The 26574-nt window shown below is 41.6% G+C and overlaps 1 protein-coding gene, 1 long non-coding RNA gene and 1 pseudogene across 2 annotated transcripts; all 3 read right to left on the bottom strand.

Moving 5' to 3' along the window:
- Nucleotides 1-3608: 3608 nt before the first annotated feature.
- On the bottom strand, nt 3609-5283 carry LOC127652467 (uncharacterized). The gene is made up of 3 exons (XR_007971711.1): nt 4754-5283; nt 4440-4523; nt 3609-4097 (listed from the first exon to the last, which is right to left on the bottom strand). It is a non-coding gene; the product is annotated as an uncharacterized LOC127652467 (long non-coding RNA).
- A 4077-nt stretch (nt 5284-9360) lies between these two features.
- The window catches only part of LOC127652465 (nuclear factor 7, ovary-like), a 74382-nt pseudogene continuing 57168 nt past the window's right edge, over nt 9361-26574 (bottom strand).
- On the bottom strand, nt 10075-12403 carry LOC127652435 (nuclear factor 7, ovary-like). Its single transcript, XM_052138592.1, has 6 exons — nt 11821-12403; nt 11606-11701; nt 11275-11508; nt 11171-11193; nt 10983-11101; nt 10075-10678 (listed from the first exon to the last, which is right to left on the bottom strand). The coding sequence occupies exons 1-6, from the start codon at nt 12211-12213 to the stop codon at nt 10146-10148; spliced, it is 1398 nt and encodes a 465-aa protein (XP_051994552.1). The 5' UTR covers nt 12214-12403; the 3' UTR covers nt 10075-10145.

Below are 26574 nucleotides of genomic sequence, written 5' to 3'. Positions count from 1 at the left end.
TCAATCTTGGGTTCTTTGATTCTTTGCCTGTATCATTTGACTCTGAGCACTGGATCATCATTTTGTTTATAGATTTTTATCTGACGTCTGACATAAAATCTTAAAAACCTTCAGCACATGGAGCATCTGTTGTGAATGAATTAGAATAATGATAGTCATAAATAGTGCTAAGTAGTGATAACAGAAATGTAGTATAATTTGCCACTGATATTATTCTGTTCAGCATTAAGACTACAGATCCCCAAACAAATGAGTAAGACTATATTTCCCACTATGCTTTGTTAAGTTAAAAAGAGTTTGCGAGAATGTGGGGAAGGGTTAATGAATCAGTCTAGAGATTCAGTAATGATGGCTCCAGAACAAACCATTACATCCATTAAGGGAAACAGGAACAACAACTGACCAAGACTGAGCAAACACAAGGACATTATAAACACTCTGGCAAACAAGGTAAACTAAATACAGCTGGGAACAATCAGAGAAGGAACAGAGATACAAGAAGTTAAACACAAAACTTCAAACTAAAAGTCACTAAACTCCTAGCAACCTCTGGTGGCCACTAGGGCAAAAGAGTGCTCACTCAGGTGTTACATAGCACTCTCTCTAAGGAGAAACTTCTGGCACTCCTAAACATTACACCAAAATATTTGTTCATGGGAGGAGCAGGACATCATGCAACCGGCATTCCAAGAAAGCACAGGTGAACACAGAAAGACCTCCGGAGGGTAAGACAGCCCAGGTGGCCAAGGCAAAGTGAATGGGGAGTCTGAAGACTAAGGAGAACCAGAAGACCAAGGACATCAGGGCATATCAGGCGGATGGTCAGGAGACCAGGGCCGATCAGGCAGACAGTCAGGAGACCAGGGCCGATCAGGCAGACAGTCAAGAGACCAGGGCCGATCGTCAACAGCCTTGGGTAACTGGACAGGCTTGTCGACTGTAACACAGGCAATGGCAGGAATTCAGCCTCCATGGCTGTGAGTGCTGACAGCGACTGGGGAATGACCTCCATGGCCATGAGTACTGGCAACTAATGGGGAGCAGGAGCCCTCCTCCTCCTCCTCCTCTTCTAGACAGCCGAGAGCACTGCTGTGGGAACAGCCTCTGTGGCCGAGGATGCTGGCACTGGGACAGACGAGGCTTCAGGCGCTGGGACAGACGAGGCTTCAGGCAGTTGCTTTGGGATAGATGAGGCTTCAGGACTAGGCTCTTTGACCGTGACAGGCATGGGAGCAGGCTTGTTGACCATAGTAGGCATGGGTGCTGGCTTATTGACCGTGCCAAGCATGGGCGCTGGCTTGATCGACCGTGGTAGGCGTTAGCATACCGGGTGCCACCTTTGGTGTGAGAGGAACCACCGGGACTATAGAAGTTGAGACTACCTTTGACAAGAGAACATTGTTATGCTCACATGAAGGGTATAGACTCTCCAGGGTGATTTTGATGTGAGCTCTCCCATCTCTGGCAAATCTGTATTGCCATACAAATTCAGGCCAATCCATAAAACTTAACTGAGATAAGTCACTCCAGTTCAACTGGTTCACAAAGGCAAATAAGCCCAATGAAATAGACAGTCCTGCCTGACAGAGCTAGATAGATATATTGGTCAGTTGTTCTGTAACGTTTGCAGGGAGGAGTCAAGAGAAAGAGGATCTAAGTGCAGGCTTATTTCATAAAAATTCAGGAAAATAAAAACAGGAAACTAAAACATGAAAACAGAACAAATCATTACATCCATTAAGGGTAACAGGAACAACACCTGACAAAGACTGAGCAAACACAAGGACATTATATACACTATGGCAAACAAGGTAAAGTAGATACAGCTGGGAACAATCAGGGCAGGAACCAGGAGCAGAGAAACAAGGAGTTAAACACAAAACTTCAAACTAAAAGTCACTAAACTCTTAGCGACCTCTGGTGGCCACTAGGGCAAAAGTCTCAGGTGTTACATAGCCCCCCTCTAAGGAGGTAGGACTTCTGGCACTCCTAAACATAACACAAAAAAATGTGTTCATGGGAGGACCAGGACATTATGGAACCGGCATTCCAAGAAAGCACAGGGGAAACGAGAGGGGCTGAAGGCCACAAGTGAACCCAGAGAGAGACAACCGGAAGGCAAGACAGCCCAGGTGGCCAAGCTATAAGCATCGATCAGAGGATTATGGCCCAACTACCATGTACAACGTGTACCGCATATCGGCTAGACAATATGACCCTTTGGACTCATACTTCCAAACACAACTCAAGCCAAGTTGATTGTGTAGCAACTCTGTGATAAACAAAGAAAATGGGATGACCCATTACTACCTGAGGAGCTGCTTCATGCATGGAATTCATGGGTAGCAGAATTAACATTTCTAACTTGCATCACCTTACCTTGCTGCTATATTCCTACAAGTATGGACCAGCCAGGTGTGACTAGAGATCTCCATGTGTTATGCGATGCATCTGAGACAAAATATGGATCAGTGGCCTGCCTATGTTCTGAGGATGCCTATGGTAATTTCCACTTAGCTTTACTGCTTGCCAGATCTCTAGTAGCAACAAAAAGGCAAAAATCCATGTCAAGGCTGGAGTTTTGCGTGGCAGTCACTGGAGCACAACTTGCAACGTTGATAGTCAGTGAGGTCACCCTATCTATCAAGGATGCCATCTTGTGGTCTGACTCCACCACTGTCCTGACATGTATCAAGTCAGACTCATGTTGATTCAAGGTCTTTGTGGGAACCAGGATTGCTGAAATCCAAGATCTCACAGATCAACAGGTTTGGAGGTATGTGAACTCAAACACAAACCCAGCAGGTGATCTTACAAGGGGCAAAACATTGGTGGATTTGGCCCAGCCAAATAGGTCATGGACCCTGCAAATGCAATCCTTCGCTGTCATAGGTCATGAAGTGCAAACAAAACTTATAGAAACATCAAAAGCCACAGTATGCATGTTAGATCCTATACCAACTAAGCTCTTAAAAGAGGTATTCCCTGTAATCTCAGAACCTCTTCTTAATATTATTAACTCCTCGCTACCCTTAGGACATGTCCCAAGGAACTTAAAAACGTCAGTTATCAACAGTTTATTAAGAAGCCACAACTTGATCCACGAGAACTGGCTGATTATAGACCAATTTCAAATATCATGTTTATGTCTAAAATTTATAAAAGGTAGTATCCTCCAAAATATGTTCATTTCTATTGAGATATAGTATATATTAAAAATTTCAGTCAGGATTTAGGCCTCATCACAGTACAGAGACTGCACTTATCATCTGATCTCAGCTGCATTTCAATTCTAGTGCAAAATTAAATTATAGAGTGCCAAAGGGATCAGTCTTAGGGCCTCTGCTGTTCTCCATGTATATGCTTCCACTGGGAGATATTATCAGCAATCGTTTAATAAGTTTCCACAGTTATGCCGATGATACCCAACATTATATTTCTTCAAAACCTGAAGTTTCACAATTCTCCAAATTTGCAGAGTGTATCAATGAAATAAAAGATTGGGTGAACAGAAATTTGCTTCTACTCAATTCTGACAAAACAGAGGTACTAATTATTGGAACAAAACCTCTAAAAATAAGACGCTATAATACAATTTGACTCTCGGTGATGTAGTTTAATACACAATTCTAATCTTAACTGAATAAATCAAGACTTAGTCATTTTATTTGCTCTTTCAATTCACATACAGCAAGAAAACATAATTAATAATTCACACAATAGTCCTTTTGATAGTCTTTGATAATGCATATTTTTGGAGAGCAGCAGACACGTGCACATAGTTTCATCTGGTTATGAAGAGTGTGTGTAAACTCTCAGTGTGAGTAAAGACCTGCCAATAACACACGATTTCACACAGCTTGATTATATATTTCCATATTCATTTATCAGAGTAAATCTAACAAACCTTTTCTTATTTCTTAAAGAATATAAAGTATATTTATATGACTGTACCATGACATTAATATAAATCCAGTAAACTGAAATCCTGACATGTTTTATTCATTCAGTAGACATAAACAGAAGTGTTGCTGATTGGTTGATTGTTCTGGAAGAGATACGGGCCAGTCAGTGAACTCTCCATCTGTCCAGACGTCCTGCATAAACAGAAATAAATGCATGAAATATTCTGCAATATGCACATCTCTACATTAGCCGTTAAATGCATAATCAGCTCTAATGAAAAGTGATGGAACAGTTAAATGTGTATATTAAAACTGTATCAGGGTCTACAGCATCTCAGCTGTCATGAGGACAGAGAGAAGAGAGAATAGAGACTCTGCATTGATGTAGCACACGACCTACACCCCACACTACACAACACATGTAACGCAGGGCTCTAACAGTGTGCACACGCTAACATTAACATCTCTTTATATGACATGACAACCTTTATTTGTACTTCAACTGTGTTTAAAGACAGACAGCAGAAGCTTTACCTTCAGTAGAGAAACCACTGCAACTTTCTGGAGCTTTTCAAATACGCTGCTGTGGATTTATTTACTATAGTGAGGAAAAACTACCTGCAGCAAAATCACAGATATGAACATGAACAACAACAAAATGTTCAGATTGCATTTCATTCTTAAACCCATTAATGAGCTTTAAAGTCTCTCTGAATAATAAAAGCAAAACCATTGCATTAATAGTGTACAGATTACTGTATAACATATATAGATCCTGTACTGATCTACTGATATTTATATTAGATCTGAAAATATGTTTAATTCTCGCAGTATAAAAGTGTTCATACCTTTAATGATCGTGTGATTCACTGACACGTGTTTCTCGTCTTTGTTTCCGCGTTCAGTCTGTTACAACATGATGTTTGTCACCATCTATCTTTCAGAACTTTTATTTTTTGGTGATTCGCGGTTTATTTGCATTTAGACATTTACTGAACTGTAATGCAATCATGATTTATTTATTCATCTTTTCCTTTAAACTTCCATTCTTTCATTTTCATTCTCTCCCAACTATCATAAACACTCCCTTAAAATAAACATGCATCAAACATCCACAACAACACAGCCTTGTTAGTTTTATATATTCAGCCAATAACCTACAAACAAAGAAGTTTTAAATAATTGCTAAACTAAAGACTCTGTTAACTAAACTCATCTGACTCGATACATGTGTTAACGGACGATGATAATGACCAACTCGGACAAACATCGTGTCCTAGAGATGCAGAAAATCCTCAAAACAGACACAAGCCGCGAATCTATCAAGCACAAATAATATAATATTGAGCTGCAGTCGTCGCAGTCGCACGGGAGTGACGTCACCTCTCCTCTCCCGATGATTGGCTAGAGGAGGAGCTGTCGATCAAGAGCTAGTGGACCAATAGGGACGCTAAACGCCCCTGATTTACATGAAAGTACTCACAAGTTTTGGAAAATCAAGAGCAGAACATGGAAACAAAAGCAAAGAAAAATACAGCGTAAGCGTACAAATAAATTAAAATATGAGAAAAATATTCAGAGTACAAAAAACAGAAATATACCCAAAGAAACATGATTTTGTTTGCAATTGTAGACTTTGCTTTAATTGCATTTTTTTGTATCATATTTTAAATGTGTTTATATACTTTTGATTCATGCTTGTTATTTTTTGATCTGAGCTCCCTTTTTTTCCCCAATTTGGAATGCCAAATTCCCAATGCGCTCTAAATCCTCGTGGTGGCGTAGTGACTCAATCTGGGTGACGGAGGACGAATATCAGTTGCCTCCGCATCTGAGACCTGTGTGGATGATCTGCACTTTTTATTTCTTTTTGCGCTTATGAATTTTTTATTATTTTTATTCATGCTTATTATTTTTGGATCCATGACTGCAATACATTTGACGGGATTTTGATCCCATAGTTTTGTCCCACTCTAGTTTAATCAAGACCCCGTGATTCAGATGACGCTGTTTGTTCAGCTCCTCCATCCTCCACACAGAACCCCTCATGATCCTAAAAGTGTGGAATAGCATCATTAATCTAATGTATATTAAATTGTTTTATTCAAACCTGTTCTATTTGTGTACTGCATCAAAGACCTGTACCCTACTTGATCCCTATTGTACTCCCAACACAATACAAATCCAAAATACAAATTATTTAAATATAATATTAACTCTCTTCTCTCCTCTTCATGTCTACTACATTCAAATATTACATGCTCAACTGTTTCTTTTCCTCCACAATACTCACATAAACCATTTTCATGTACATGTATTTCATGTATTATATACAGTGATGAATTCAAGCCTGAATGTCCAAGTCTTAACCTACTTATATAACCTCTTCTTTTCTATTTCTTCCACAAATGTTAATTTTAATATCTACCATTTTAATGAATCTTATATAAATGTCTACCCTTACAGTTATTATCCCAAACCTCTTGCCATTCTTTAACAATATTTCTCCTTATAATGGATTTAATATCACCTTTACCCAAAGGAACGCCAACATCCTCTTCTTTCCTTTTTAAAGCATTTTTAGCTGCTCATCTGCCACTTCATTACCAGATATCTCTACATGCATCCTACTTCCACTCCTTTCCTCTATATATGCCACAGCAACATAAATATTGAATTCATAAGATCTTTCCATGATGACTGTCGGGTAGAAAGTGTTTTAAAACAGATGCAGAATCAGAAGACACCAGCACTCAGTCTGGTCTTATCTCCTCTACCCACATTAATCCTATAATAATAATAGCAACCATTTCTACAGCATATATGGACAACTCTGATGTTAGTCTCTATGATATAGTTATATCAAGATCTGGAATATATACTCACACTCCTGTAATCCCTAGATTTGTGTCTCTTGAACCATCCGTATATATTTGAGTTCTTGTATAAAATCTTTCCTTGATATGCTTATTTACATTATGTTTAATTTGTCCTAAATTGTCACATTCTCTTCTCTTATCTGGCATCTCCAAATCTGTTTCTACATCAGGGAACATCCATGATGGATCTGCCTTCCATAAAGGTGACGCATTAAACATTCTGTTTACAATCCACCCAAAACCCTTATTTATTTATATACTCCCAACACTTATTTAAAACATCAGAAGCAATGTGGCTTCCAGCTTGACTCTTCAAGGTTGCCCAATATACCAATGACAATTTTATTCTGCGTAAATTCTTTGGTCTTTCATTTGCCTCAAATAGCAAAGTATTAACCGCTGTCGAACTTAACTGCTCCTAGACATATTCTGAGAGCTCTACGCTGTATTTTATTGAATTAATTTAAGGTTATTGAAGCAGCACCATAAATCATGCATCCATAATCAAGCACAGACCTTATCATGGCTTGATATATCATCAATGATGAGGTTCTTTCTGCTCCCCATTCTTTGCCGCTATTGCTCAAATTTTCAGACATTTCTTGTCCATTTCATCTGTATGTTTCTTCCACGTATAACGGCTATCAAACCACATACCTAGAAACTTACTTTCACACGTTCTATTGATTTTCCATATAGTAATAATTCTAAATTATTGGCAATGTCTATTTTCTGAGTCTAGCACATACAACATGATTTGCTTGTTGACATTTTAAATCTCCAATCTATTGACCATTGTTCCTCCTTTTTAATGACTTCAATTCATATGAGAAATGTTTCGGCCTCTCTTCCATACAGCATCACTATCAGACTTCTTGCCTTCCATTGCAACACACTAAATACCATCAAGCTAGTCAGAAAACTGAGAGGTTTCATGCAAAGTTGATCGAGTAAGAATATCATGAATCATGTTGGCTGAAATTCCAACATTGAAGCTTCCAAAATCGTTTTAATCTTCAATGATCTGCTTGAGAGCTTTGCTGTAAAATTAATAACCTTGACAATAAATGCCAAAAAGTTCTCTTTTGTCATTACCAATGAATTCTCTTTTAGTGAACATTGGTGATCACAATGTTCTAATGGTTTATTCTTATATACCATTTAATTTTCTCTGCTTTCCCTATTCCCACAGGCCTTTAGTGCATCCACATAAGTCACTTTATATCCTTTAACTTCTCTAGCTTTTATTTGCATCTCACACCCTCCATATGCTGCACTGTGAGAACCTCCACAATCACAACATTATAAAATATCCATTTCAGGACACTTATCATACTCATGCTCCCCTCTGCATTTAACACTTCTCAATTTTCCCTTGCAGACTGCTGCCACATGTCCAACATGCTGAAATTTGAAGACGGCCAAACCCTTTGTAGCCCTCCGAAGCAAACAAAAGTTGTTCTGACACCCTGAATGGACTCATTTGGTGAATGTACATGCTTAATGCCCTCACAGGGTGTAGTCTCTTAGCCTCATTCGACTCAAAGTAAGGAGGGAGAATGCTTGTAAGGAAGCAACCTTAGCCCTAAAGGGGTTGCCAGCACTTTGGGTGCATGACCTGGTCCAAACTCTGGAGTTTTTGAACAAAAGTGCTTGAAAGTGCACACTTTGTTTGACTGATGCCAAAGCCATTAGCAGCAAAGTCTTCAGTGAGAGTATGTGTAAAATTACCACCTCTAGTGGCTCAAATGGGGACCATGTACGTGGTGGCACATTTTAGCTTATCGCGGACCATTAGGCCCATTTCGCGGCCGATCCACCTGCTCGGTTCACCTGATGGCCAGTACATCCCTGATCGGCACCAAAGTGTGTCGGCCCACCTTGAAAAAACCCGGTATGCCAGATTACCAGTCCAGCCCTGCTAGAAAGTATCAGATGTCTTGCACCTTGGAAGAATCTACTGAGAAGAGGGGGTTTGCCTACTGACATGCCTCAATAATATTTTGCACCCACTTGTACAAATTGCACTTAATGTGTAAGGTTATAACAAGCATAAAAACTCAACATAATGTGCCGTAGATTGTTTTTAACAGAAATGGCATTAGCTATTCTAAATGCTGGATTACCTGGTGTAGAATCAGATATCATCATCAGAGCCGACAAACCGCTGCAATCCAAACTCTTGCTGAACACGTTGCTCCTGTAGCTGATTCCTCAGGTCCTCCACTTCATTGGAGATTTCTTGTATTTTATAACTACTTAAGACTGATGATCAGGGCTCAGGAATTGTAGAGTAATCATTATCACTTGCTACATCCATGGGAATGGGTTCAACGGCCATTACCTCAGGTCTTACCTTAGGTCTCTCTCTCCTCTCCCATACACTGGGCTGTTGTAGGAAAGATGCATTTGTTTCAATGGAAGAGCACTGCCACAAAACCCTTCAATAGTCTCATTCGAGCCTCTTATGAGGATTTAATAATTTATTTTCACTTTATATTGGCTCATAGCGCCATCTAGAGGTGCATCAAGACATAACACAATTAAATGATTAATGTTTTATTCAGAATGGACATATAATATTTATCATACATTCATAGCACATCAGAAATAATCTAAATAATGATCCAGAATCACAGAAACTGAAAGAACAAGCTCTGATATTAATATAATTATCATGAGTGAATTATTATAAATAAACTCTTGGATTGTTGCTGAAACACTGTCAGATATTTTCATCTGATTACTGTCAATGTTGTTATTGTTTAAACCCTCTTTAATGCTCATTTCATACTGTAAATATACTTTCATTTATTCTTTTATCACAGAGTTTTAACACTTCACTGAGAAGATATAACAGACACTTCAGTTGAGTGCACTTATTTTAAGACATGTAGGAAATCTTTTGGTGATTGTGGAGCATTTTGGGAGAGAGATGAACTGCTTTGACAACATACAAGTTACAAAAGACAACTGAATGAAGAGATCGGGTGGACAAATGTGTGAAAATGATTGTAAAATCCTGTAATTGTACACTGTATTCTGGATCTTCAATCGCCCCTTTATGAGACGGAGCTGGTTAGATTAAAGGTTCAGTGAGTTACTGGTAGTTAAGATGAGAGTAAACTGGTAAAGATGAAGTGTGGAGCAAATATCAAACATATGATCACATTTAATTGATTTCTATGAACTTACAAATGACCAAAATCATGTTAAGAAAACTCACTCATATGTCTGATGAGATCATTCAATCTTATCTGTTGAGTTTTTGTAGACTATGTTGAGTTATTATTGACATATTTAACCTTTGGAAATCCAAATGTTCTAAGATTGCATCAATGACTAAATACTTGTGAGATGTTCAGTGAGCAGGATCAGATATTACTGTGAATTTAACTGGTAAAATCCTCAGAGGAGTGACATCATAACTCCTGAAGAATGGCAAGAGTGTGTGTGTAAATGTGTGTGTGAATGTGTGTAGATGTGTGTTAGTTACAGGATCAGAGAATGACACTTTTCCTCCGTCATAATCCAGATGAACTCTCACACGTTCAAGATTCTGTGTGACATTAAACACAGTGGAGGGAAACCATGAGAAGTATCCAATATTACTGTACCTCACACTCCAGACATCAGTTTTAAAGAAAACTCCTCCCTTCCTCTTGTTTGATGCTGTAGTTACTCCAAGAGTCCAGCGTTTACTGTCATTAATCTCCACATCCCAGCAGTGTGTTCCTGAGTTAAACCCCTCTGAACCCAAAACACACAGATAATACTCAAATCTCTCTGGATTATCAGGTAATATTTGTTTGTTCTCGCTGAATCTCACACTGGTCAGATCATCAGACAGGATCAGATTTGGATTTGCAGTGTTTGGATCCAGAATCACAGGAGCTGATGAGAGAAAACAATCAACAGATGTTCATATAATCATCAAGAGTGAATCATATACAGATTATTATGAATTATGAACACTTGTCATATTGATGAAACACTATCAGATATTGTCAGTGTTGTTATTAGTTACACACTCATGTTTTATTATCAGTGTTTAACAGTGAATCACAACACAAACATTAAAAGTGTGTATAGTGTATATTATTGTCATGTTTATAATGGAGGACACACTTTTGTTTTTTGTGTAAATATTCAAATGTCACACTCTCAGTGTGCGAGCAGAGATGTTTTGTGGACTCACTCTTGTGGACAATGTCTTGCATCTTCTTCCAGACTCTGAATGTCAGGTTGCCCAAGTAATGTGGCACATGAATGAAAGCTCCAGAAGTCATCTGTGGATCCGGCTGTGAGATCTGGACTCTGGAAGAACATTCAGGAGTCAGTACTGCAGTGACTTTGACTTCACAACCATTGAGAGGAGACACTTACCTTTCCATTGTCACATTAAAGTTCTGCAAAAGACAAAAAACACTTGATGAGCTCCTCAAATGATCAATAAGAGCAGAAATCAATGATGAGAGTTTGACTGTCACCTTTAGAAATGAGACATCGTCATTGGCTTTCATCATTTCCTCCATGTCTTTGATTGTGTGTGAAAGAGCTGAGATGTGTGTGTTCATCTCCTCAAGCTTCTTCTTCATCATCTGACTCTTCTGCTCCTCTTCCTCTCTCAGTTCAGTGATTGTAGCTTCTTCTTCATGTCGGAGAAACTCATGAAGCTTCTTAAACTGCTCTTTAATCTGACGCTCTGTGTGCTCAGCTTGAGTCTGAAATCACATCAAATTCACTTCAATCAGCTCTGCATTCACACACATCACATCATTTATCAGCAAATGTGTTTGATTGTTGATTCTGTATCCTCACCTTGATGTGTCCAACTGATTTATCACACTCTCCTTTTTTCTTTTCTGTGCGTCTGAGTTTCTTTTTTAAAGACTTCAGTGCTGTATTGAGTTTCTCCTGAAATTTAACAAAGTGAAAATACTGTAATATGTTCCTGTATGTAATATATAGTATGATAAATATTGTTTAAAGCTATTTATTTTGTCCTTGCATATGACTCAAGAAGTTTGTCGTACCTTGTAAGATGAAATAACTTCACTGATGGGTTTGAATTTATGATTGACGTGTTTCTCTGAATCTCTGCACACTAAACACACCGGCTGTTTATCGTCCAGACAGAAGAGTTTGAGTTTCTCTCTGTGTAAACTGCAGATCTCCTCCTCATTTCTCTCCTTCTCATTTCTCTCCTTCACAAACATCTCACATAAGTTCTTCAATGCCAGATTACAAGGAGGTTTTTCTCTTAAAAATCTGCTCCTGCAGACGGGACACTCCTGAGTTCTCTTGGTTTTCCAGAACTGTTGGAGACACTCTTTACACACACTGTGACTACACGACAGAACAACAGGATTCTTGTAGATTTCAAAGCACACGGGACAAGAAAATTCTTCCACAGAGAGTGAATCCATTTTCACTGCTTATAAAAGCTCCAACGATCTGAACTTTACTTTCAATCTCTGAATGTTGCTTTCAATAATGAATAATCATCAGAATCACCAAAGTTCTGCTGTCGACTCTGAAACAAACTTCACAACAATCCTTTTAGAAAGTCTTTCCCTTTGTACTAAACCGATTGTTGATTTCTTTATTGTCCAGAAAAGTGTCCTTATGAACAGAGAGAGAGAAATAATAAGTCAGTCACGGTTATGTCAGGTTGGATTTTCTAAAATGTTCAGACCCTCCATCTAAATATGCAACAAAGATTTTAGCATTCCCCACTGGTATGTCTACATACCTACGTAGAGCTAGTGTCTTGCATTTGCCACCTACAGGAACGATCATGATTTCAAGCTTGTTTACTCTTACTAGGGGAGTTTAGATGGTGCTGGGAAATATAATCGAGCTTGAAATCAAGATTGCCAAGGAGACTGCTGATGTCAAGATTTAGTGAAAAATAAAAGACTTTCATATTAATCTGTTTCTCACACACACACACCTATCATATCACTTCTGAAGACATGGATTAAACCACTGAAGTCTTATGGATTACTTTTATGCTGCCTTTTTGGAGCTTCAAAGTTCTGGTCACCATTCACTTGCATTGTATGGACCAACAGAGCTGAGATATTATTCTATTCTTCATTTGTGTTCAGCAGAAAAAGGGAAAGTCATACACGTTTGGGATTGCATCAGGGTGAATAAATGATGAGAGAATTTTTTTGGGTGAACTGTCCCTTTAATTGTTTACTTCGCAAAGATTCGTTTAATAATCATTTAGGAAATTCATACGGATCCAGCGGACTAAAATGAACTAAACTGAAACTTGAGAAAACTAAAAGTAACAGAAAAACTGTGAAAATGAATGAAAACTAATTTGGAAAGACAAATTAAATATAAAATCTACATTGAAAAAACAAAACTATAAGCACACTGGTTATACTGGGCATGCATGTATATATTTAATGGAAATATTTAAAGCAAATAATTCCATGTATTGTGGTTTGTTTCACACAAAGTTATCGTTAAAGACTTTGAATGAAACACACAGCTCATACAGACTACTCTAACATTATTTAATTATGCTTTATTTGTCCTTTTCTGGAGCTTTAAAGACGTTCTCAATATACGATAACAGATGTGCTCTACAGTCTGTCTGAATCAAATCACTGATGTTTAAGAAGATAAAATCAAAAGTGTTACATAAAAGTGTGCAAATTACAGCATAAAATATGTAGATTACAAAATATGTTACATATTTACACAAACAAACAGTAGAAGAATGAACTTGCCTTCTTTGTTGGCGGGACTCGCTGAAACGCGTTTCTTCTTCTCTGTTTTGCTTTTGGCGGGCCGCAAACAACGTTTAAAGGCGCATACCGCCACCTGCTGTACAGAGTGTGTATCACCATGTCTTCTTCTTCTCTTCGTTTTTCGGCGGATCGCTAACAAAAGCTTTTTTTGTGCAAGCAAATCAGCACCCTCATTTCCTTTCAGGCCCTCATGAAATACTTATTTCTTACATATAAACATACTTTGTTACCCACTTCATTCGTTTGCCATTCACTCTTCTTCTCTAATATATTACTATCTATTTCAGTCGCTGGATAAAGCCATGGTGGAATATTACTAATTGGGGATGTCCTAGTGAACTCTATATACTCCATATTCACCAGCTCTTCCTATCGATATCCATCTAAATCCACTTCTCTTAAATTTGCCATATTCCCAACAGTTCTTCCTAATCCAGAGCTCCAATGATATTTCACCCTCTGCTGTTAGAACAGCATTAATGGGGTTGACTTTATGGCTCCAATACAGAGCAGTAGAGCACTAAACTGTAATCTGTCTATATTTAATAGTATTGTTTTACCTGCTGCTCCATAGACTATACATCCATAATCAATTGTTGAACTCATAATTGCTCTGTATATATCAATTAATGACTGCTTATCAGCCCTCCAATCATATCCAGCCACTGCTCTTAGTCATTTTATTATTATTATTTTGCATTTTGTTTCTACATGTTTAATATGCACTTTCCATGTGTGTTTATCATCTAGCCATAGTCCTAAATCCTTAAACTCAGACACCCTCTCCACTGGCTTTTCTTATCTGAGACCTTTAATTTAGGAATAGTAACTGCAACTCCTACTTTTGCTCCATTTTGATTTTTGAAGCATCTGTGAATATATGAATATTATTTCCATATTTTAGCCAAATATATAAGACATTCATCTTTACCCTCTTCTTGTCTCTCCTCCAATAATGTTGAATCCACAAAGGATCTGGTGGCAGCATCACTCTTGCTGCACACTTGTATGTATTTAGACCCATTTCATTTATCATCCCTTCAATTATCCACCCAAAATTATTACATTCATTCATCCACCTTTCTAACATGTCTCTAAAATCGCCAGCGTTGGCTGCCACACATCCTGACTTTTAAGGTTTGTCCAGTACACTGCCATAAGTTGCGGTCTTCTGATATAAAGAGGCATTTCACCTCCTTCGACCAGTAGTGATAAACTGGTGTTGATGCATTTGCTCCTCAGTGAGATCTCAATGCCTGTGCTTGAATCCTGTCCCGCTTAACTAAATGTGATTTTGCTGCTGTCCTACATGCCAACCTTCCATAATCGAATACAGACCTTATCATTGTTATATATATCATTATATCAAGGGCATCTATTATGCAAAATGCACTTTTACATGGTGTTTGAACATAGATCTGTGTTGGCAGCATGTACAAAACCACCCTATAATGATAAAAATCCACCCAGTCCTTTTTTATCCCCATTAATCATAAACACGGTTTCAGAACAAGCCATTCGCAGATTCTGTACAACGTGACGTCACATCGTATAGGCCCCGCCCACGGCTATTGACGGACACTGCCGTTTTAGCTTAGACCCGCCCTGAACGAGGTTGCACACAGTCCGCCATTGTTTCGATGCAGCTGAGGACATGAATGTCTCCTGATGTTGTTGGATGTAAGGATGAACAGCAGTCTTTATTTACTCCCGACATCTGAGCCGCAGTGGATTAGTTGTGATTTTGAAGGGAATGCTGTTACCTTTTGTCCCAGCGGCGCTCTCAGCAGCTGTGTGTAACAGTTCGTTTAGTTCATGTTCAGTATAAATGATGAGTTGGACCGGATTATCCCAAACATGCCGCTTTTATTTCTTCAGCACATATCCATACAATAAATCTGCTGTATTGCAGTGAACATAAATTCCCGGTGGTTCAAGAGAATGTAACAGAACAACTCTATGGCTCTCCCATATTTTTTACAGAGCAACACTACGACCACGCTTCTTCCCGGACTTCACTACCCATAAAACACTCGTTAGAACTACAAAAACCACATTCTTACAATCTTAAAGTAATAGTTCTCCCTCCACCCTTCTCCACCACGCAACACTACTCCCACTCTGGATGGTGATTAACTTTAACACCAATCCAGCACCCCTTAATATAAACATGAAATGCATCAACATAATTTCACAGTGCAAATAACAGGCAGAAATACATTCAACATACTGTCTCCTGTTTTTTTTTTTTTTAGTCCAAAGGCAACTCCATTTGACGGAGCATACAGTCCATTTTTGCAAACTCCACTCAATAGAGACATTGGCCCATGTTATCTAACCCCACACGATGGAGTACACAGTCCATAAGGCAGAGGGTTAGCACAGTGCAGGGGGCTTAAGAGTTCACTATGCACAGTCCATTATGAAAGCAACAGTAATCCAGTTCAAATACGGTTCGAGTTCAGTAAGACGATGGAATTTCCTCTTCAAATTCCCCTGCCGAAAGAAGAAATTAGCAGAAGCCATTGCATTACATCCACACACACACACAAAAAAAATAGTTTACTCTTAGTTAACACAGCCATAGCTTTTTTTTCCTTATTTCAACACAACAAAACAGTTACAATCCACCTGGGTATGCACAGAAAATAAACAACATTAACAGACAGCATGTTTCAGAATTTTTTTTTCAACAATTAAGCATCAATTAGTCCAGTTACCAAACCACTTTGGTGTCTTCTCACTCGCTATGGCCTACCCCTCTTTGGCCGTTAACAGTCCCTGTTTGACTCTGTCGCACCGTGCTACCTTCACTGCACTGAACATCTTTATTCTCCTGTTCTGCCATTGGCACACAATATGCTTCGTCAAGTACAGGCACGTTGTCCATGACATTTACAGGTTCTTCCGTGAATAGGCGAGTGAGGTCCAGGTCAAGATCACTGAACTCTGCTCCAAGACTGGGAATAGGGACCTCCTGGGGCTGCCAGGCTTCTGAGCCTTTAAACACCCAGCTGTTCCCCAGAGGTTGCCGGGAATGGTACGGCTTTTCTGAATTCGATACACCAAATCATCCAGGTGTCCTCGGATAAAGTAAGGACCCTCATAAGCAGGAAGGAACTTCCTGATCTTATTTTTCACCCGCTTAGTCCCTTTTATGAGATACCACACAGCATCACCAACTTTATAGCGTGTCCTAGCAACTCTCTTGTCGTATTGCTTTTGGCACACTCAACAGATCGACCCAAAGCATCTCTGGCAATTTGATGTGCTAACTCCGCCTTTCTCTTGTCTCAGCAATGTATTGTGGGGAGTTTGAACTGAGGTATTGCTGGGGGCATTCCTGCTACTAGGTCAATGGGCTCCGTCAACTCCCGGCCAAAGAGCATCATATTAGGAGTGAAGCCGGTGGAGCTATGTTTGGTAGCTCGGTAAGCCATCACAGCAAAGGGAACCATGATATCCCATTCCCAGTGACAACGTTCGAAGTGGTGGCTAGGATGGTGGCATTAAATCGCCGACTTGCCCATCAGACTGAGGTCGGAAAGGGGTCGTTCGGGTCTTTTCAATTCCCTGTCGGTCACACATTGTTTGGAAGACCTCCAATTCAAAGTTAGAGCCTTGGTCGCTATTTAGTGTCGACGGTGCTCTGTAGCGACACACCCATTCAGCAACTATAATCTCTGCAACGGTGACAGCTCGGTCATTGGGCAGGGGGAAGGCTTCCACCCACTTGGTGAAATAGTCCTGCACCACCAGAATGTAATGACTGAAATGTTCAGTTTCATTCATGGGACCCATCAAATCAACAGCGATCCTTTCCATAGGAACCCCCACTCGTACAGTGCCCATAGGCGCTTGAGGCCTCTTTGTGGGTCGGGCCTTTGCAGCACAGCTGGTGCACGCATCGACACCAAAGTGTAACATCAGCTCGCATCTGGTACCAGTAATACCTGGTTTGGAGCCGAGACATTGTCCGCTCCACCCCGAAGTGTCCACCCACTGGCCCATCGTGCATTTGATGCATGAAATCCTGACGGAACACTTGTGGCAAGAGGATTTGTGGGTAAAACTCAGGACCCTCCATTAGATAGAAGCGCCGTACCAGAATGTCATCCTTTAGGTACAGTCTCTTCCACTGGCTCCAGTAAGCTTTAGTTGCCAGTCCATAGGGCAACACATTGTCCCAGGAGGGTCGTTCCACACTTTCCTCTAGCCACCTTCTGATGGGGGCAAAATCTGTGTCAGTTGCCTGGGCAGAAAATAGTTCCTCTGCAGTCCACCCAAAGAACGGAGCAGCACTTGCTGTCATGACAGATTGTACTACCCCTACTGGACAGAACTTTGGGGTAGCAGTTTCAGGTACATTGTTTGCAGGTCTGATGTCAAAATCACACTGAACTGCTTGGTGACAGAGCTGAGGGCTGCTCAAAGAGGGTTCTTTGATGCTGCAGGCACAAGTTGAACGACATGGCCTTCTGGACAGCACATCTGCGTTTCATGATAACACCCAGGGCTGATGCACAACCCTGAAATCGTACTCCCCAAGCTTCTCAAGCCTCCGGGCCAATTGTCCCTCTGGTTCTTTCATTTTTATGAGCCACTGTAGACTACTATGATCTGTACGCACGATAAAAGGTCTGCCCAGCAGGTATTGACGGAAGCGTGTGGTGAACTCCACTACAGCCAACAATTCTCTCCGTGTGATGCAGTAATTCTGTTCCGTGAGGCGTCAACCCTCGACTACCGTGACGCCAACACACGTTCCTCACCATGTTGGAGTTGGGATAACACAGCTCCGATTCCAAAGTTGCTGGCATCTGTATCGAGAATTAGGTTGCCACAGTCCATAGGATACCCCAGAACAGGAGCAGTGGTGAGTAGTTCCTTCAGCTTGTCAAAAGCTTGTTGGCTTTCAGGGGTCCACTGAAATCGGGCATGTTTTCTTAACAGGTTATGAAGGGGCTTGGCAACTGTTGCAAAATCTTTAACAAAACGTCTGTAGTAAGACGTCAAACCAATGAATTGCCGAATTTCATTAACATTGGTGGGCTGTGGCCATTCTTGAATCTTCTGCACTTTCTGAGGGTCAGTGGCAATGCCCTCCTCCGAAACAATGTGTCCCAGGTAAATCACCTGTCGGCGGAAGAGACAACACTTGGCGGGCTTCAATTTGAGGTTGGCCTGACGTAACCTCTCGAACACCTGCGCTAGGCGCTGAATCATTTCCTTGACATCCTTCCCCAGCACGATAATGTCATCCAAATAGACCAGGCAGATTTCCCATTACATTCCAGCCAAGATACGATCCATTAAGCCTTGGAACGTTGCCGGGGCATTGCAAAGACTAAAAGGCCTCACATTCCACTCAAAAAGCCCCTTCCTACTGCAGAATGCGGCTGCCTGTCGAGCCTCCGGAGTCAACTCCACTTGCCAATAGCCTCAGGCTAGATCCAAAGTGCTGAACCATTTCGCATTGGACAGTGTATCCAGGGTATCCTGGATTCGTGGAAGTGGGTAAGCGTCTTTAATAGTGCGTTCATTCAGAATTCTGTAATCCACACACAGTCGGTAGGTCTGGTCTTTCTTTTGTACCATAACAATTGGCGAAGCCCAGCTGCTATGGCTAGAGACAGCTAAGCCAGTGTCAAGATTTTGCTGGATCTGGTTATCAGCATTTTGCTGTTTCTCAAAAGCCATTCTCCTTGGCTGCTGTTTCACTGGCAGACCCGGCCGGGTTTGAATGTCGTGTTGCACCAGGTTAGTGCGACCAAGGTCTGTCGGTCCAGTAGAGAAAACATCCCCATAGGCACTAAGGAGCTCTGCCAGCTCAAATTTTTCTGCTTCCCCAAGACCCACCGTACTCTCTGCATAAAGGGACTGTAGATGACTTGGAACAGCCATGGAGGTTGGGCTTGCAGATGGCAGCTCTGAGTTGGGGACTCGTACAACATCCGCAGGCTGGAGAAGCCCAGCAATGACTCCTTTCCTTATTCTCACAGCAACGGTACCTGGGTTATACAGCCTGATGGGTATTTGATTATTTGGTTGAGCATCAATTACAATCCATGCAACCAACACCCGGTATTTCTCCATGAACCCTTTTGTTGGGCACAGTAACACATCGCCCTGTACATTCTCTCGAAAATGGGCATTGCCTGGCACGATGTATTCACGTCCTGCCTCAAGGACAGCGGTGCGTGCTATTCGAACAACATGCACCCTGGGCTTGGTTTTAGGATTAAAGTAAGGTATTTGCTCACCGAACAATACAATTTTCTGGCTGCCAAAGTCGAGGCGTGCTCGTGCTTGCTCCAGGAATGGGTGTCCAAGAATGGCTTCTATGCCCTCTATTACATCGGCTACAATGAAGTTAACACTGACTGTATGGGTCCCAACCTGTATCGGCACATGGACTTCCCCAAGAACATCAACATTTATAGGGCTTATTCCTTGCAGAGCCTGCACTGTCGATAGCTCGAGCAGGGGTCGAACCCCTGCATTAATAGCCTCATAGCAGTGATGAGGAAACACATTTCTCCTGGCCCCGCGAGTCCAAGAGGGCACATAGCTCCATATTGTATAACAGTGTATGTATACACATTTCAGGACCGGTGCCCTTGACTTGAAGAACAGTGGAGGTAGGTTGGATGTCTGTAGACTGGTGTACTGCTGGAGTTACACGATGCAGATCGAGCCTGGGTGACGGGCAGTTCCGTCTCATATGGCCGATACCTTGACAGTTGTGACATATGATTTCTTCCCAATTAATTTTTCCTCGATTGTTGAATTTTAGTTGACGAGGTTTGGATTCGACTCTGAAGTGCTTCTGTCTCTGCCCAGGGGGTGACGACACTGAATTCTCTCCCTCACTTTCACTTTGTTCGGGGTATTCCCGTAATGCAGCTGCTCTGGTTCTCCGTTCCGTCTGTCTTAGGGTGGACTGCATGAGTTGGGTTACGCTAGTGGCTGTTCGTCGTGTGGTTTGCGTTTATGTTTACACGAATCATTTTACACCAGACTGCGTTATAACAATATTTGTGTGTGTGTTGCTCATCCATCATTGCAAATAACCAAATAACCATTCGGAAACTTCCTGCTTCAGTCTCTCATCAGTGTCTGACTCCGGTTCAAACATATCGGGCTGAACGTCACTCTTTTAGCTGTCAGTCTAGTTATCCGAAATAGAGATGTCATAACTTCGCCCTATTCAGGAGAAGCACAAACTCATTTGCATTTAAAGACACACACTTGTTTTTTAAAGACACGCATTTTCAGCACGAGATAATAAATGATCTGTTGGGTATTTTGTGCTGAAACTTCACAGGTCATTCTGGTGACACCAAATATTGAAATGACATCTTGTGAAAAGGGGCATAATAGGTGCCCTTTAAGACATGTAGGAAATCTTTTGGTGATTGTGGAGCATTTTGGTAGAGAGATGAACTGCTTTGTCAACATACAAGTTACAAAAGACAACTGAATGAAGAGATCGGGTGGACAAATGTGTGAAAATGATTGTAAAATCCTCTAATCGTACACTGTATTCTGGATTTTCAAAAAAGTTGCTCTGACGATGCCCCATTATGAGCAGAGGCGGAGCCAGAGGGGTGTCCGGGGTGGCACTGGACACCCCTGACATTTGATTGGCCACCCCAACTTTTTATTCGCTACTGGCAGTTGCTGATTGACATCTCATTTATAAACCTCTTGTCAAAATAAGAGTTTTTTTATTTTTTAACGCTCGCCATCAGCGCGCAGTTTTCAAACGGACGACAAGACGAGGACGAGAGAATATAGTTGCAAGATACAGAAGAATAAGAAAACGTCATATTTGAAGTAAGTTAAGGTTTAGCATCATGTTTGTTTGCTGAATACATTTATGAGACGCTGTGTGAGTTAATAAGGCTCCAATAGGCTACAGGTTAATCAGATTAGAGAGATCGTTTCGCAATTTAGCATAACAATCCTTACGCTTACATCTGCGCTAGTAATACATTCATATATCACGCAGTATGGAAGTTACAGTATACAAATGTTTAGCTAATGTGGGGAAGTAGGATACTGTGGAGTAATGGGTTTTATTATGAAAGTGGGTTTTATTATGAAGCGTCCAACAGGAAGTACCGGATCTACTAGGTGCTCGGGGGTTAATGTGGACAATGTGAGTTTGGAATGTTGCTTTAATAAATGCTGTTCAGTTGCTCTACAACGTGTCGCTTGAATCTATGCCCAATAATACGACATGGTGCCAGAAGTCGGGCGGCAGTAAGAGCTTAATTGCCGGGGAGAGAAAGTAAGCTGTTCTGGGAGTGAAAAAGAAGATTTTATCGGAAGAAAATAATGTCGGATGCAGAGGAAGCGGGAGCAAGCGCACCGCATACGCAGCCTCGCAGGCTACCGCCCCAGCTACAGGTAAACAGCGGCAACATTAACGCAAATCCACCCCTGAACGCCACATTCACCATTCAGCCTCCCGAAGCGTTTGATTTTTCTAAGCCTCAGCAATGGGAAAAGTGGATACGGAGATTTGAAAGATTCCATCTAGCCAGCAATCTGCATCTTAGCTCTGAGGCTAACCAGGTAAACACGCTCATCTACTGTATGGGGGATGAAGCGGACGACATTCTTCGAGGTCAAGCTTTAACGGACGTGCAGAGACAACAGTATCAAGCGGTAAAAGATTTGGACATATATTTTGTGCCCAGGAAAAACATTATCTATGAAAGAGCCCGTTTTAATCAAAGAGTACAGCTAACTAATGAGACTGTTGACTCGTTTGTCACCGCGCTTTATGCTTTGGCTGAAAACTGCAACTACGGTGCTCTACACGATGAGCTAATAAGAGATCGCCTCGTCGTGGGTCTCAGAGACACCAGCTTAGCTGAGAGATTACAAATGGACAAGGACTTGACGCTAGAGAAGGCAGTAAATCAAGCCCGGCAGTCAGAAGTCATAAAAAGGCAACAAACAGACATTAGAGGAGAGAACAACACGGAAATAGATGCTGTGTCAGTGAAATATAGAAAACAACAGCATCCAAAACAACAGTATTTAAGATACAAGTCCCCAACTCAGCCAAAATACTCAACAAAGTCCAAAACACCAAATGAGAGATCCTGCTACAGGTGTGGTAAAACACCTGCACATGCTAAAGTTCAATGTCCAGCAAAAGATGTGACTTGTCATCAGGCCAGCTGACAGTCTTGCCTGGGCCCGGGACAAGATAATCTTAGATGGGCCCCCCCATGCCCAGATCTCTCCTTTTCCCTTGCTCTTCCTCTCCTGTTCCCCTCCTCCGCTCTTCCTCTCCTGTTCCCCTCCTCTGCTCTTCCTCTCCTGTTCCCCTCCTCTGCTCTTCCTCTCCTGTTCCCCTCCTCTGCTCTTCCCCTCTTCTGCTCCTCCTCTCCTGTTCCCCTCCTCTGTTCTTCCTCTCCTGTTCCCCTCCTCTGCTCTTCCTCTCCTGTTCCCCTCCTCTGCTCTTCCCCTCCTCTGCTCTTCCTCTCCTGTTCCCCTCCTCTGCTCTTCCCCTCCTCTGCTCTTCCTCTCCTGTTCCCCTCCTCTGCTCTTCCCCTCCTCTGCTCTTCCTCTCCTGTTCCCCTCCTCTGCTCTTCTTCTCCTCTGCTCTTCCTCTCCTGTTCCCCTCCTCTGCTCTTCCTCTCCTCTTCCTCTCCTGTTCCCCTCCTCTGCTCTTCCTCTCCTGTTCCCTTCCTCTCCTCTTCCTCTCTTGTTCTTCTCCCCTCCTCTGCTCTTCCTCTCCTGTTCCCCTCCTCTGCTCTTCGGAAGAAATAATTGTGTCAGGCTCTTATACTAGAGATGCACCAATTACAATTTTCTAGGCCAATTCTGATTTTAGCCGATTCTGTTGTTCTAACCACTTTACAGCAGACTTCCATTTTTTTTTTTTTTTTTTTATAAAACACCATATACTTTTACCCAAACTGAATAATAAAAACACGTTTAAATGGGTACATTTTCGATAAATGTTTTCATTTTTTTTTTCTGACATAGCCTACTGCAGTTCTTGTTAAAACATACTAGACATGCAAAATCTGTGCATTTTGGGCACTTTTTGTGTGAAATCATATTTATTTTTTGTCCATCAAAAGTGTGCTTTCACTTTTAATTAAGCATGAGCAGCGCAGCAAAAATAGACTCGGATCTGGCCCATTATCTGTTCACCGATGCCAACAGTGACGCATTTCAGCCGGCTTTTTATTTCTCATCTCCATAAATATATCTAGTAGTAAAGCTAATGCAAGGGCTAGAAATCAATGAATTCTTTGCTAATACTTCCTCGTCATCATGGAGAGCGCAGTTCGCACCGCTTTCTCCTTTCCACAAGAGCGTGCTCTCCCGTGGCGTCTGTCGTTGCTATGCAACAATGAACTTGCGCGCCTGTAAAAACGAGCGCGCCGCGTCGCTATTATGAGCTAATATCAAAAATATTTCCATATGCGTCTCTTTCCTCCTTTCTTATCAACAAGTGGATTTACAGCCACCACATCAGCAGCACCGCCGGTCGCAATGTCTCAGCACTTTTATGAAGAGGACGCAACTGCACGCGCTTCGGGCATGCACGCGCATCAAGTACCGGGTTTGAGAAAACCTGGTACCTTGGCGTGACGTTTAAAACAAAATTAGTACCGGGTCTTTGATAACACTCATAAACGTTGGCTGCGCTGTTTCTTACCTTGCTCTACGTTGACTTTACTAACGTTAGTTCCAGCTTCTCCGTCACCACCTTTTTTAAAATATTTGTTTAGGACATCTCGAAGGCCTCTATTTTCTTCTTCCCTTCTTCTCTTTTCTTTTCTTTTCTGAGCACCAGACTTGTGCTGACCGGACATTTTGATCGTAACGTTAGCCAACTGAACTTCAAATCAAATGACAACATCAAATTTTGATCAGTGGCCAAACCATTTTTGTTTTGGGGGTGGGCGGGGGTTCTTGACCACTATTTCAAGGACAATTAGGAAGAAAACAAATAAAAAGCTTTTATGTAACTCAAATATTAGATATTTTTCCACAAATATGCCTATTTTATTTATTTTTTAACAATTATTCCATAACTGAATGAGGGCCCAGTTCTGCCCCCCCCACCCTGGGCCCGGGACAACAGACCCGTTTGTCCCCCCCTGTCGGCGGGCCTGCTTGTCATAACTGTGGTAAAAGAGGACATTACAGTAAGGTGTGTAAGTCTGCTAAATCCGTGCATGTGATAGAAACAGAGGAATATAATGACACACCCATGTTCCTTGGTTCTGTGGATGCAGGGTCAGATCCTTGGTATGCAGATCTTACCATCAGAAACCACAAAGTCAGATTTAAGATAGACACTGGCGCGGATGTTTCAGTTATCCCAGCCCAGATGTACTACAGTATAAATCACAATGTGACAGAGTTATGCAAACCAGACAGACCATTGTTTGGACCTGGGGGCACTCCTCTCAATGTATTGGGTATGTGCAGAGAAACATTGTGCAAAGGTGAAAAAGAAATTGAAGAAAACGTATATGTTATCAAAGATTTGCACATAGCACTGTTGAGCAGGCCAGCAAGTGTCAAGCTAAACCTTGTGTCTAGAGCAGATAGCATAGACATGAAAGTGTTAAATGAGAAATACCCAAAGCTGTGTCAGGGTTTGGGGTTAATGCAGCAACCTTATACTATTAAGCTAAAACCTGACGCTGTTCCTTTTTCCCTGGCCACACCAAGGCGTGTCCCCATTCCTTTGTTGGGGAAAGTGAAACAGGAACTGGAAAAAATGGAGTCCATGGGAGTAATCAGCAGAGTTGAAGAGCCAACTGAATGGTGCTCAGGTATGGTCCCAGTGCCAATAAAAAATGACTCAGTGCGTATTTGTGTGGACCTCACTCACCTCAATAATGCAGTGTGCAGAGAGAAGTACATCTTACCTTCAGTGGAACAGACACTTGGATCTCTGGCTGGAGCAATCGTCTTCAGTAAGTTAGATGCAAACAGAGGGTTTTGGCAGGTCCCATTGTCACCTGAGTCAGCACACTATACAACATTCATTACCCCTTTCGGACGCTACCATTTTAACAGACTTCCTTTTGGAATAGCCTCAGCCCCAGAACATTTTCAGCGGAGAATGTCAGTGATTCTCAATGGGCTGCCAGGCGTGGTTTGTCACATGGACGACATACTCATTTGGGGAAAGGACCAGCAGGAACATAATGTCAGACTTCACACAGTGCTTCACAAACTGCAAGAGGCTGGTGTCACACTAAATATGGAGAAATGTGACTTAAGCAAACATGAGGTAAAGTTCCTTGGACACATTTTGTCTGCGGAGGGAGTCCAACCTGACCCCAATAAAATCAGGGCAGTCAAAGCGATGAAAGAGCCGTCAAATGTCAGCGATGTTCACAGCTTTCTTGGAATGGTCAACCAGTTAGGTAAATTTATTCCAGGACTGGCTGAAAAAGATAAGCCCCTAAGAGATCTGCTTTCAAAGAAAAACCAGTGGATTTGGTGCTATGCACAACAAAAAGCATTTGATCAGTTGAAAAGTGAACTGACATCACCACCTGTTCTCACACTCTATGATCCAAACAAAGATCTGAAGCTGTCTGCTGATGCCTCATCCTACGGACTCGGAGCAGTCCTATTTCAGAAAGAAGGTGAGCAGTGGAGACCGGTAGCATACGCCTCATGCTCTTTAACTGAGACAGAGCAGAGGTACGCACAGGTGGAGAAGGAGGCGCTTGGATTAACGTGGGGATGTTAAAGATTTAAAGACTTCCTTATCGGGAGACACTTCTCCTTGGAAACTGACCACAAGCCACTTGTCAGTCTGCTGGGACTACAAGCCCTAACCGAGCTTCCACCCAGGATCCAGCGGTTCCGACTCAGGCTCATGAGGTACAGTTACTCCACCTCACACACTCCAGGCAAAGCACTCTTCACAGCGGACACCCTTTCACGTGCACCTGTCGTGCAAGATTCAGATTCTAAAGCTGCAGCAGATTTAATGGCTGACACAAACATCTATGA

The sequence above is a fragment of the Xyrauchen texanus genome, chromosome 12 (assembly GCF_025860055.1).
Source record: "Xyrauchen texanus isolate HMW12.3.18 chromosome 12, RBS_HiC_50CHRs, whole genome shotgun sequence".
Taxonomy (NCBI): domain Eukaryota; kingdom Metazoa; phylum Chordata; class Actinopteri; order Cypriniformes; family Catostomidae; genus Xyrauchen; species Xyrauchen texanus.
Note: the sequence above shows the minus strand (reverse complement) of the source record. Positions and strands in the feature narration are given on the sequence as shown.

What these genes read in the sequence shown, in the direction of transcription:
- LOC127652435 (XM_052138592.1), bottom strand. Translation starts at nt 12,213, where the DNA reads ATGGATTCACTCTCTGTGGAAGAATTTTCTTGTCCCGTGTGCTTTGAA. An exon ending in AATCAGTTGGACACATCAAG is followed by an intron (nt 11,509 to 11,605) that starts GTGAGGATACAG and finishes ATGTGATTTCAG; the next exon opens with ACTCAAGCTGAGCACACAGA. An exon ending in GCAAGACATTGTCCACAAGA is followed by an intron (nt 10,679 to 10,982) that starts GTGAGTCCACAA and finishes TTCTCTCATCAG; the next exon opens with CTCCTGTGATTCTGGATCCA.